The 12,129-nt window shown below is 47.6% G+C and overlaps 1 protein-coding gene across 1 annotated transcript in view; it reads right to left on the bottom strand.

Annotated features, from left to right (window-relative positions):
- Positions 1 to 617: 617 nt before the first annotated feature.
- Positions 618 to 12,129, bottom strand: part of LOC119440809 (retinol dehydrogenase 12) — a 231,689-nt gene continuing 220,177 nt past the window's right edge. Inside the window, exon 7 of the mRNA XM_049663062.1 lies at positions 618 to 968. Coding sequence (XP_049519019.1) covers positions 776 to 968 — 193 coding nt within the window. The 3' untranslated portion in view covers positions 618 to 775. The remainder of the gene's footprint in view (positions 969 to 12,129) is intronic.

Genomic DNA, 12,129 nt, shown 5'->3' with positions numbered 1-12,129 from the left:
ATTACAATTGCTCGCACCACTCATGCGTACAAAAAAGACCGAGTGGCGCAGCTTGCCTTGAAGCCAGCCAAATAGGAAACTGTTACGCAATAACTGTTTTGCGAATACGATCGAATTCTCATATATTCGGAAGCTGGGCGAAAGGACACGCTACGCAGCCTTCAGCGCCTCGACTTCACGCATGGTCGTTTAAGAATGAGGAAAAAAAAGTTTATATTATGCGAGAAAAATGCCTCTAATTTAATGGGCTGTGTGACGGAGATGTCATGAGATTCCCACCCCTAATATATATATATATATATATATATATATATATATATATATATATATTCGCTGGGTTTTGCATCTGTTATACTTCAGTTCTCACAGATCCCATTCTGGCCTTCGTCCACTGCTGCGTTACATACCAATTAACAGCAACAGTAGAACTTCAGCTCCACCTATACAGACCAAATTGGGCGAATTTGCAGCTGAATCGCAATTAGTGTTTTTTTTTTCGTTCTTTTTTTGACGCCTCCTTATCATGTGCGTGTATAGTGAGTACTTGTATATTGCGTACATTCTGGTGCGTGCATTCTGATGCTGAGAGAGAAACATTTATTTTTATTAGGCATCTTCCTCGCAGGGTGGCGCGTGCTCACTGGATCAGCCGTCGCTGCTCCTGCGGGTCACAGCTGGTCCCCCATGGAGGAAGGTGACTGAGATCGACAGCAATAAGCGCAGCAGGTGATAACAAGAAAGTCCCGCTTTCTTCGAGCGTTGAGATGTCTTCCTTTCAGATGACTTCCTTGATCTGCGTCATTCTGATGGACTCTTCGTACAGCTTCTTCGCCGCGACCGCGTTCGTAGCCCACGGTACAGCAAAGGTGGGGGCGCAGTCTTTGAAATACTTCCCGCTCACGTTCTCAACTTCCTCGGAAACGGCAAGGTATATTGTTGTCTCTGCGCCTTCTTTGACGGTCTGCAAAACGAAACAAATGCAGGGTATTCACGTTACAGTATATACCTAAACGAGACCTAAACGTTGTTGTCCGCCATAGAGCAATAGTGCCAGACACCACGTCGCAGTGAGTCATAACGTGGCGTCTGGTATTCCAAAAGCCGTATACGAAGTGATTTGTCGATAAAACAAGTTGCTATCTCATTATCTAACGTTTAAAAACAGCGCACAATTATCTGAAGCAGAGAAGCAGTGCGCGTTTACGCGTTCTAGAGAGAAAGCCTAATAATCGCTATAGCAAAGCATGAAGGTACCAGAAAATTAACAAAAATATAATGTAGGTATGATAAATGAACATACAGGTAAAATCGGTAAGCAAGAAAAGTGTTTCCCCCCGCATAACACTTTATTACAAATTTCTAGTTCTTTCATCAAATTTTCCTTGTTCAACTCTCCATCGTTCGTCAGGATTACAACTTTCTGCGTGTATTTCCGTACTCGACTACCAGGCTTCTCAGACAAGCTATTAACCCCGAGAACGAACAAAAGCGGCGCTGCGAGCGCCACTCGCATGACGTCATAGCAAGGATTTGCGCCTGTCGTCTGCTACAGTTCGGGCTGCGTCCATGCGCCTTCTGCAACATTTCAGTTTGTTCGCTTTCGTTCCCTATGCTGGTACACTTATGACAGTCCTCTTAAATATATTTTGACGATGGGTTCGTTCGTCAAAATTTATTGCAAGAGCTTATTTCATAGACGACAATATATTTCTCAAAGGCAACGTTACAGTGCCGGCCAACCGAGGTCAGTCCAGAGCGGTGTGGGTTTTTCATGCGCAGTTCTACACTCTGCAGCGGTAGCTCATATGGATAATAAAAGCGTAAACGCGAAAACATACCATAGAACAATCTAGTTAAGCGACCATACTTTCCGTGGTGCAACAATAATGTAACAAATGCTGGCTATATATGACTTCTACAACATTAACCTTGATTTTAACCCGCTAGATCTTGTTTGCTGACGACGAGCTGTTGACTCGCAAAATATTGAATTTTTGCATTTATTCGAAGAAGCGTTCGGCAGTAGCAAGAGGACTAAACAACACATCAGTATAGATTCTGCAGTACCGTTTGCTTCTTGAACTGCTCCTCAAAATTAGGCTGTTCTTAACCGTTTAATTTTAAGCGGCGGTAATTTAAGTAAAGCTAATTGAGGCTTTAAGCTGGTTGCCGCGCACAAAGAGGCTTGGACCAATATTTGTTCTCTCTTCAGTGCTACACGCTCTACGCAGTTCAACCATTTAGCGCTGCTTGTTGCTTAGGGAACCGATCTGCTTGAGAAACTGACACGGCCCAACTTTTCGGGTGCCTTTTAGACCATATGACTGCAGCCAGCAAGAAGCCGAAGTTTCATTCTTTAGTGGCATGGGACACACAGAAAATGTCAGCATTCACCGAAGGAGGTCAAAAATCGAGGGAATTCATATGAGGCTTGCATATATAGTGTCTTCTTTATGAGGCGGGTATACGAGGGTTATCTACTGACGCAGCGCATAGTTCTTAGTTCGTATAATTAAACACCATTGTGATTCGAGATATCGTCATGCAGACGGTAGTTTCATCTTCCATGCAGCCGAAGCTACACTCTGGTGCCTCGAGTACATTATAGGTATTCCAATTGGCGCTGTAAACGTCATGGTTTCAATTGGAAGTTGGAGTGAACGGATGGGTTTCGCGAACAATGCGTGCCCCGCCATAACGCCATGACGTTAGTCGGTTGCTTCCATTGCGGGAGGTGTCTGCCATATTGTCGATAAAGACCGCTTCAGGCCACTATGAAACATTACATCGCGTGTAAAGGCATGGCTCTTAATTTTAACCACGACCCTTTTCTTTTAGGTGATTGCTATGCATACATGAAGCGCAGTCGTGTTAGCAGCCATATGTAGAATAGAGCACTGCACGGGCTCGGGCTTACCCGAAAACCCCTGGCGCGGCCCAGGCCGTGGGCCGGGTAGGACAGTTTTTTCACGGGCTCCGGCCGGGCTCGGGCACGGCATGGACTTTTTGACCCGGGCCCGGGCCGGGCTCGGGTATTTCGACGCGGGCCCGGACCGAGCTCTAACTTTCTGGTGGTGTGCACGTAACGTGCAGCGAGTTATCCTCGCGCGTCTCGACTCTGAAAAACCTGTTGCCTCGGCTCAGCTGGAAGCTAGCAGTGCTACTCCTGTGTGCTTCCTTTTCTTCTTCCATCGTATTTTCCGCTGAACAGAATGTAAAACTCCAGAAAGACCAAAGTCGCCTCAAACCAATAGATGCCATTGTATTCCTTACTCCGCGTAATGCGGAGGTTGCGGTTTCGGCTCCCGCCGGCGACAAGTTATCTTTTCGTCCACTTTCATTTCCCTTTTCTCCATTATTTTCTACATTACAATTTCAACTACACTTAAGTTCCCCGATGCTTTCCTTGGCTTCGTTGTCTGTTGGCTTTATGTGGTTATGACTAATAAAATCGAGCCCCTCGGTTACCATTCTTCTTTCGTATTACCTAAATCAATGTAATTAATGCTTTCAGCGCAGTGTAAGCGTGTTCGCGACTTGCTGATTCTTCAAAGGCAAATTGGTAAAACGATGACTGGTAAGATAAGATAATTCGTCACGCGGCTCAAATATGGCACTGCGTCCATCCATGATTGCACGCATGTTCTCAACCGGCCGCCTCGGAGCAGCGCATTACGCTGCACCATGGAGGAACAAGAAGCTTTCTTTATCCATTTACTCCATCCATGCGCTGCGCTCACCACCGGTCGTGGCTGCGCTAGAGCACTGCACGGGCCGATTTTTTCAGCCCGGGCCCGACCCGGGCCCGTTTTTACGTTGGGCGGCCCGCCCGAGCCCGATCAAAATTTTTATGGCGAGACCCGGGCCCGGCCCGGGCCCGGAAATAATCTACGTTACCCGCCCGGCCCGGCCCGCCACCCCTTTACCTTAGGCCCGAGCCCGGCCCAAGCCCGACTCAAAACCGGCCCGAACCCGGCCCGAGACCGAAAAATAATGTTTTTCAGAGTTCAGACACCCGAGAATAACTCGCTGCACATTACATGCACACCACCAGAAAGCCCGAGCCCGGCCCGGGCCCGAGTCAAAAAGCACACGCCGTGCCCGAGCCCGGCCCGAGCCCGTGAAAAAACTGTGCTACCTGGCCCGGCCCGGCCCACGGGCCGGGCCGGGCTCGGGCTTTCGGGTAAGCCCGAGCCCGTGCAGTGCTCTAGGCTGCGCTTCGGGTATAGTGTACTAGAATACGGTTGAGTGGGACGAGCGGCTGGGGCGGCGCATGCTTTGCAATAAGGCGCCCGACGTGGAAAAAAACTGTGGCGGCGCTGCGATAGAAGTGGATTGGGCCGCATCAAAGTCGCGCCGTTGGAAACTGCTGGCGGTACTGCTCGGCAGGGTCATTCGTACCACTTCTCGCGCTGGTATTTGAGTTCAGACCGCTCAAATGATGTTCATAATTGCACATCACATGTATTTATGCTTTAAGAATAAATTCTTTTCATTCTCTTCTTTATTTTATTTTTTAATGCCACTAGCTCCGTGGCCTTTTTAGGCGTCGGAGCGGGTTCGGGCCGATTTCGTGCCGGGCTAGGGCCGGGCTCGGGCCTATGGTAAAGGGGTCGAGGGCCGGGCGGGTAACGTAGAATATTTCCGGGCCCGGGCTGGGCCCGGGTCTCGCCATAAAACTTTTGGTCGGGCTCGGGCGGATAGCCCAGTGTAAAATCGGGCCGGGGCTGAAAAATTCAGCCCGTGCAGTTCTCTAATGTAGAGTGTTTTTCTTCGGAGAAAGGCGAAAGCAGTAGCAAATTTTAACGCGACCGCGTTAAGGGCCCCGTGTCGCAGAAAATCCGGCGTCGGCAACCGGCGTGCGATGTCGGCTTGGTGGCGGATAAAATCATCCCAACTACCCCAACCAGCTCGACCGCGCAGGCCCTCCACGTGGTGCAAGGTTTTGTTGAACAAAATTTGAATTTCTCACCGTGAAATCCTTCAGACAAATGGTAAAGTACGAATTTACCATTCGCGTCGGATTCGCCATCGGACTGTTTACCAATCGGCGTCGGATTGTAATTTGAATGTACGAGAAAACCTAATTCTGCTACGAGAAAACTCAACCCCATTTTCCAGCATTTCTACCAGACCTACAGCTACACGTTTGGGTACTTGCGGAAATGATATCCAGATGGCGCTCGCATCCTAGGCAGGTCAAATTGGGACTTCGCCTGCTAATTCGTTTTGGACACGCGCGCGCATCGGGGCATTAGCAAACAATTAATAATAAAATAATAAAAAAGGTGCTAGGGCATTTACATTTTAATATAACACCACTTATATTGACCCTGGAAAAACGTCTTTCCAGCAATTCATTTCTGTTTAAAAATGAAGCTGACTTTAATTGTATCGGTGTAAGCTTGGTCTTTGTAAGCTGGCTTTCCCACGTTCAGTGTTGCAGTGAATGAAGCCTACTTGCCGTATGCGAACGATGGAATGCGAACGATGCGATGCGAACGGGTCCCGATAACGCTATCGCGTTCTACATTTAAAGGCGAAACTTAAGCGTCCTTCAAATTTTTTTCTTAATACATACGCGCCTAACTTGTTTATATGCATTACTGCTGCGCCCACAATTGAGTAGAACAACTCAACAGAGCAATAAGAAGCTTGACGAAAGCATCGCAGGCAGTATCCTATTCTAACATACTGATTTATATATAAAGCTGCCACCAAATACCAGTTCCATGTACAACGAAATGTATGTCATAACTAAGTACTAAAGGAATGTTAAGTTTGGAGTGAAGCATCGCACAATCAAAATTTTCCATACTGAATTTGCAGACATTATTTTACGCAACATTTATGAACAGACACGGCGCAACTCTGCGTTTCAAAAGCAGCAATCCCTGTAACTCTATATAGCTTCGATATCCAAGCAGCAAATGTTCATGATTCACCCAGTTTCGAAAGAGACTGCACTTTAGGCGTGACAGCGGAAAGCAGCCAAAACATCATTCAGGAAGTATGGCTTGCGCGCCTCATACACTGAGCATGCACGATGATGATGATGATGATTTATTGGCATCCCCTTTGAAACGGGGCGGCGACAAATAGTCACCTAGCCTGCTTGATTTAATCAGGTATACTATACATGTTCTTTATCTGGCATTTTTGTATACCTCTCATTATTTTTCTTTTTCAAAAATTTACCTTGTACCGCTGCCTATGATTTTAAGAGATGAGTTCGTATCCATTTTTTCCCTGCTTTTCTTCCACCAGTACTCTAATCGTCTCTTGCTGATCTCTACGGCTGATCTGTTTATGTTTCCTTCCACTTTAAACCCAAGCGCTTCTGGGAGTTGCACGTTACCTACGGTTCTCGCTGGGTGGACCCCGTCGCATTCCATTAGGATGTGCTGAGTGGTCTCTGGATCTTTACTGCAGCATGCACATGTCTCATCTAGTTCCGAATATTTGTTCCGATATGTTTTCGTCCTTAGGCAACCGGCTCGAGCCTCAAATAGCAAGGCACTGCCCTTTGTGTTATCGTACAGATTTTCCCTTCTAATTTCTTTCTTCTCATTCTTGTAAATCTCCATTGTCCTTTTTGTTTCCATTCTTTGCATCCAATTCACGGTCTCTATTTCTCTCACTTTCTTTCTGATGACCCCTGGTTGTCTATTTACAGTTTCGATTATCCTGTACTTGGTTGCCAACTTCCTTGACCTCTTCCTCCATTCTGTGTCCACGCTTTTCATGTAGAGATACTTGTGCACTTTAGCCGCCCATTTATTTTCATCCATGTTCCTGAGCCTTTCTTCAAAACTAATTTTGCTTTGTGCTTCTCTGACTTCAAAAGAGGCCCAACCCATGTCACCATGCACTGCCTCATTTGTCGTATTACCGTGTGCTTCCAAAGCCAACCGGCCTACTGATCTTTGGTTAACTTCCAAACCCGCCAATATATCCGATTTTAAGCATATAATGGCATTTGCGAATGTTAGCGCTGGCACCATTACTCCTTTCCAGATTCCACGCACCACCTCATACTTATTGTGGCCCCACAGTGCTCTGTGTTTCATTATTGCTGCATTCCGCTTCCCCTTTATTTTCAGATTATCTTGGTGGTTGCTTGAGTAATTCTTTCCTTCGTTTATGTGTACGCCGAGGTACTTATATTGCTTCACTATGGGTATTACTTGCTGTTGAATTGACACTACGAAGTTACTCGTGTGTTCATTAAAGATCATAATCCCTGATTTCTCTGTGCTAAACTTAAGGCCTAGATTTGTCGCTGCGTTCCCACAGATATTCGCAAGTATCTGTAAATCTTTTTTATTGTCCGCTAGTAGCACAATGTCGTCTGCGTACATCAGTCCAGGGACCTTCTGTTGCACCATTTGTCCATTACGCATGTAGGATAAATCAAAACCTAATTCGCTGTTTTCCAGTCGTCTTTCTATGCCCTTGACGTAAAGCGTGAACAACAATGGTGACAGAGGGCATCCTTGCTTCAATCCTTGGTGAATTCCCACCATTTCATTTCCTTTTCGGCCTTCCCATGCCACTTGTACTTGGTTGTCTCGATATATCTCCCTCAGCAGCTCCACGAAATCGTCATCTATGCCTTCGTAGTGAAGAATATCCCACAACAATTCCCTGTCTACGTTGTCATAAGCTCCTTTAATATCTAGAAATGCTATCCATAAAGGTCTTTTCTGGGCTACTGAAATCTCTATGCACTGAGTTAGTACAAACATATTGTCTTCTAAGCGTCTGCCTGGCCTGAACCCATTCTGTAGTTCCCCCAATACACCGTTTTCTTCCACCCACTTCGACAGTTCTAATTTTATGGCTTGCATTGCCAGTCTATATATCACCGACGTTACTTTAACTGGCCTGTACGAGCTCGTCTTATCCTTATCTCCTTTGCCTTTGTAGATGAGATTCATCTTGCTTTCACGCCATCCAACGGGAATATTCTTTGTTCTAATCACTTGCTCTATGGCATTAGTCAGCAGTGCCTTGCTTTTTGGACCGAGGTTTTTGATTAGCTGTATTGGGATTTCATGGGGTCCTGCTGCCGTGTTGTTAGGGACATTTTCTGCTGCCTTTTTCCAATAAAAGCTTTCTATGCTAAATTTTGATCTCTCAGGCCTCTCTGTTGTTGCTGGATCTGTTGTCTGAACTACGCTTTTGTCTGAACTACGCTGTTGTCTGAACTACGCACGAAGCGAACGAGCGCGCGCGGCAGTCGAGCGAGCGGTAGCGAGCGGCGTCCTGGTCGTGACGTCACTCACGGGAGGGCGCCACTCCAACTTCTCGCCGCTAATTGGCCGCGAGATTGAGTGGAGTCGCCGCCTGGCGGACACTGGCTGGACCCGATAATGTGGATGACGCATCTCGTCGTCTGTCAGCCGCTGCTTGTACGCACATATCATTTAATGTCTGTTTGTTCCGTGGCTGTAGCGTAGTCGTAAATGATCTTAACATAATTTTGAATTATTTTCCCAATGTTCATGGAGGTGTAGAAACATCCTTCTGCTAAAATTCTACGTTTTAACGGGGAAACTGTTTAAGTCAGCCGTAATTTGTGGTTCGTATAAAGAAACTACCAAGAAAAGAAAATAAAGTTTCTTGCCGAGGCGGGATTCGAACCCGCGAAAACGGAAAAATGAGTTAGTAACGCATGCGTACAAGTGGCGAGGTAGAGGCACAGTAACTAGCTACTTTAACCTCCTTGTACAGGAGTACAGGCATCTTTATAACCAGGACAAGAATAGCAGAAAGCTGTGCTGCACAACAGCAGCGCCAAGATAATACTCCGAACACCACAATAAACAGCATAGATGCATGTACCGGAACAGAAACTGTGTTTCGCGCTGCTTCCACGTGTAGTAGAAATCTTTAGTGCGATTCGAGCAAAAATGTAGCATAAGAGGGCAATACATCGTAAGTTCACTTCAGTCAGCTTGTTTCATTACCAAACAAACCCAGTGAGCGCATTCCGCACACAGCACCCGTAGCAACTGCCAGAGGAGGTCAACCCAGCGTGCCTCAGCCTACCCTACTCGTCCGCGCGGCGCTTCGCATGTTTTCTCCCTCCCCGCTTCGCTCAACGTCACCTAGGCTTTCCTCTATACTCGCGGACAACTTTCTGTGGCAATGAAGGGAAAGCTACGGAGGCAAAGCGCGCACAACTGAGAGCGCTTCTGAAAAGAGTCCCGCGTTTTAATCCACGTTGCCTTAGGCTGGGGAAGAGAAAACATAAACAGCTTATTAGCAACAGTTTTAAGTGAGACAGAACAAACCACTCATCGTGCTTTCCCCGGCGTGCGATTCTCTCCTCCAGGCCGCCTTTCTCCTCCGGCGCTCGCTTCCTATGCGGCTTCAAACAACCTATCGCCGATTTAACTGGCGAGCCATTTACGCTTGCGCGCAAAAGACTGTTCTTTCGGAGACATGTTATCGGTGGTGGCGACCACGAGGTGACGGGTGATACGTGGTAATTAATCGCTGATTACCAAAAAGTGGGCAGCTTGCACTAGTGGTGCAAGGCTGGAGTAAACAGCGGAGGTGGTGATCGACCTAGCTTCTTCCAGGTTTTACTAGGCTTGGCTAAGTTTTGCTAGGAAATGCTAAGTGCTGCTAGGCACGGTATTACGAATCGGCTCTCCGGCCGACGTGCAGATTCTCGCTTGGCCGCGCTACGCGCTTCAAGATGAGCGGCTTCTTCTTCGGATGTCTGGATCTTCTTTCATCGTCCCATGTCAAGGCTACATGTACTCGCCACAGAGTCAACCCACGTTCATTCCTCTTTTTCAACCCTCCAATATCACTTACCCTAACTATTTGCAAACTGACAGAAAGAATCTCACACATCCTAGAACACCGTGAGCATTTTCATCCCGCTCAGACCAGCTCCAGACCACATATGGGAACACACAACAGTGTGCAACTGCTGAAGCACACCCTGCTCAAGAGCCACCGCAAGGGTCACCGACCGAGGATTCTCGTGGTATGGATTTGGAGACGTGTTTTGATTCAATCAGCCACGAACAGACGCTGTCCAAAATACAGGTCTCGGAACTCGCACTTTCAATTTTGTAACATCACTTTTTATCCAACCGCACGTTTACAATGCGAGTTCCCGGCGACGACCCGGCCGTCTCTCTGCCATAAAAAAAAAAAAAAAAAAAAAAAAAAAAAAAAAAAAAAAACCCACCGTGTCAACAATAGCACAACGAGAGCACAGTGCGTCAACAATAGGAAGCTATCCAACAAGGACTAGACATCACCAATGCATTTCTTTCGAATACAGGGATGTTGACTTCTTCCCCCCCCCCCCAAAAAAAAAATATATATATATATATATATATCTGGTAACGTACGCCGAGCGGGAACAAGAGGAATCTTGCGCACTTTCTTTCAGAGATCAGACCTGAAACCCGATCGCCGCACCCATTAGGATACTCGGGGTTGTCTTTGATCGCAAAGGCTCAGCCGATCCATGGCTCAACGACTTAAGTGAGACGTGGCGCCGCATGCTCCATTTGATCCGCCGCATCGCACATGGAACAGGAGCAGGAAGCAGGAAATCGCAAAACATTTGGTCGAGTCTCTACTCCTGTCTAGAGTTCGATACGGGACACAGTGCGAACTCCGCAGTGGAGAAGGTTGGAAACTGTGCACAGGAAAGCCTTGAGGACCATTACAGGATTGTATACGCACACTGGCGCGGGCGAACTATGCAGATACAGTGGTATGCCTCCAATACGAGCCCTCATGGAATCCGCGATGGAAGCACATAGAGCGCGAATGTGCAAAACAAGACCAGATAGAGCACTTTTACGCGTCATCATGCCAGAAGAAGATATCGCCTGCCTTTCACCAATTCCAGAAGATGTAGCACCACCGCACGACGCCCGTATAACGGAGCCCGAAACTCTACCAAGAAACATGGGACCAAACGATGAGCATCGCCGAAAGTCATCGCTCGACGGCACCAAAAGTGCGGGAAATAGAGGCAAACAACATACACAAATATGTCGACGCCTCGGTGTCACAACCATCGGCATGCAACACCACGGCACGAAAAATAGAACAGGGCTATGTTAACTGTATCATGGAGAGTTGCGTAGGAGAGCCACCAGCCTTATGACTCCACAACTGGCACACCAGTTAGCGAACGGCTCTATCACACTCCGTCATTGAAGCCGAGCTCCGGACCATCTACCGAGCCATAAAATATGTGAAGAAGGAGCATCCCAATCCCGGCAACGATATCTACAAGTATGCCTACTCACAGCAGCAATTCGTGTATGTAAACACCGTCACAGTATAAACGGCTTGGCGCATCGAATCAAGGAACAATGCGCCATGTGCAGGCGAACCAAGCGGATGATCGACATGTCTGGACACAAAGTTCCGGACATGTCGATCATCCGCTTGGGTTCGCCTGTACGTGGCGCACTGTTTCTTGATTCGATGCAATTCGATGGGTACCAGGAAATCGAGGGAAATGAGACGGCACACAAGGTGGCGGTGCGTAAAATAAGTACAATCCGCCCCCCCCCCCTCCCCCCATGACCGCTCATCGACCGCAAATAGAACGCCCTTGGAGCCAATACAGACGTACAGACGCGGAAATTCTTGCCCAAGAACGCAAGGCTGCTATCCATGCACTAGTACCCGTGAATGGTTGCCCACTACCATCGGGATTATTAAGAACCGGACAGGTACTCCTTCACTGCCTTCAATCCGGTTTTGCCCTAACCCCGGATGTCATTGACCGCTGGAGATCCTGTATTCCCAAAGGAAGAAAAGATACCCATAATGAAGATGCAGTTTGACCATCAGTGCCCCGACTGCCGCACATCACGCCTCTTCTGGTAATGTCGGGCTCACGAAGAGGCACGCCACAAATACCCATAACATAGGACGACGAACTACGAGACCAGTTTCCGACCAGCGGACGAACTCGATAAGCGTGCTGTGTACAACTCGCTTCTGGCCTTCACTGACGAATCTGGTTCGCTGTTCAGACTGTGAGGTCCACGCAGACATCTTGCTGACCATCATCTGCTTACTCCACCCTTTCCACCAATTCCCACACCTGAATTCTCCAAACCTCCAACATAC

This window comes from Dermacentor silvarum, chromosome 2 (genome assembly GCF_013339745.2).
Source record: "Dermacentor silvarum isolate Dsil-2018 chromosome 2, BIME_Dsil_1.4, whole genome shotgun sequence".
NCBI classification, from domain to species: Eukaryota; Metazoa; Arthropoda; class Arachnida; order Ixodida; family Ixodidae; genus Dermacentor; species Dermacentor silvarum.
Note: the sequence above shows the minus strand (reverse complement) of the source record. Positions and strands in the feature narration are given on the sequence as shown.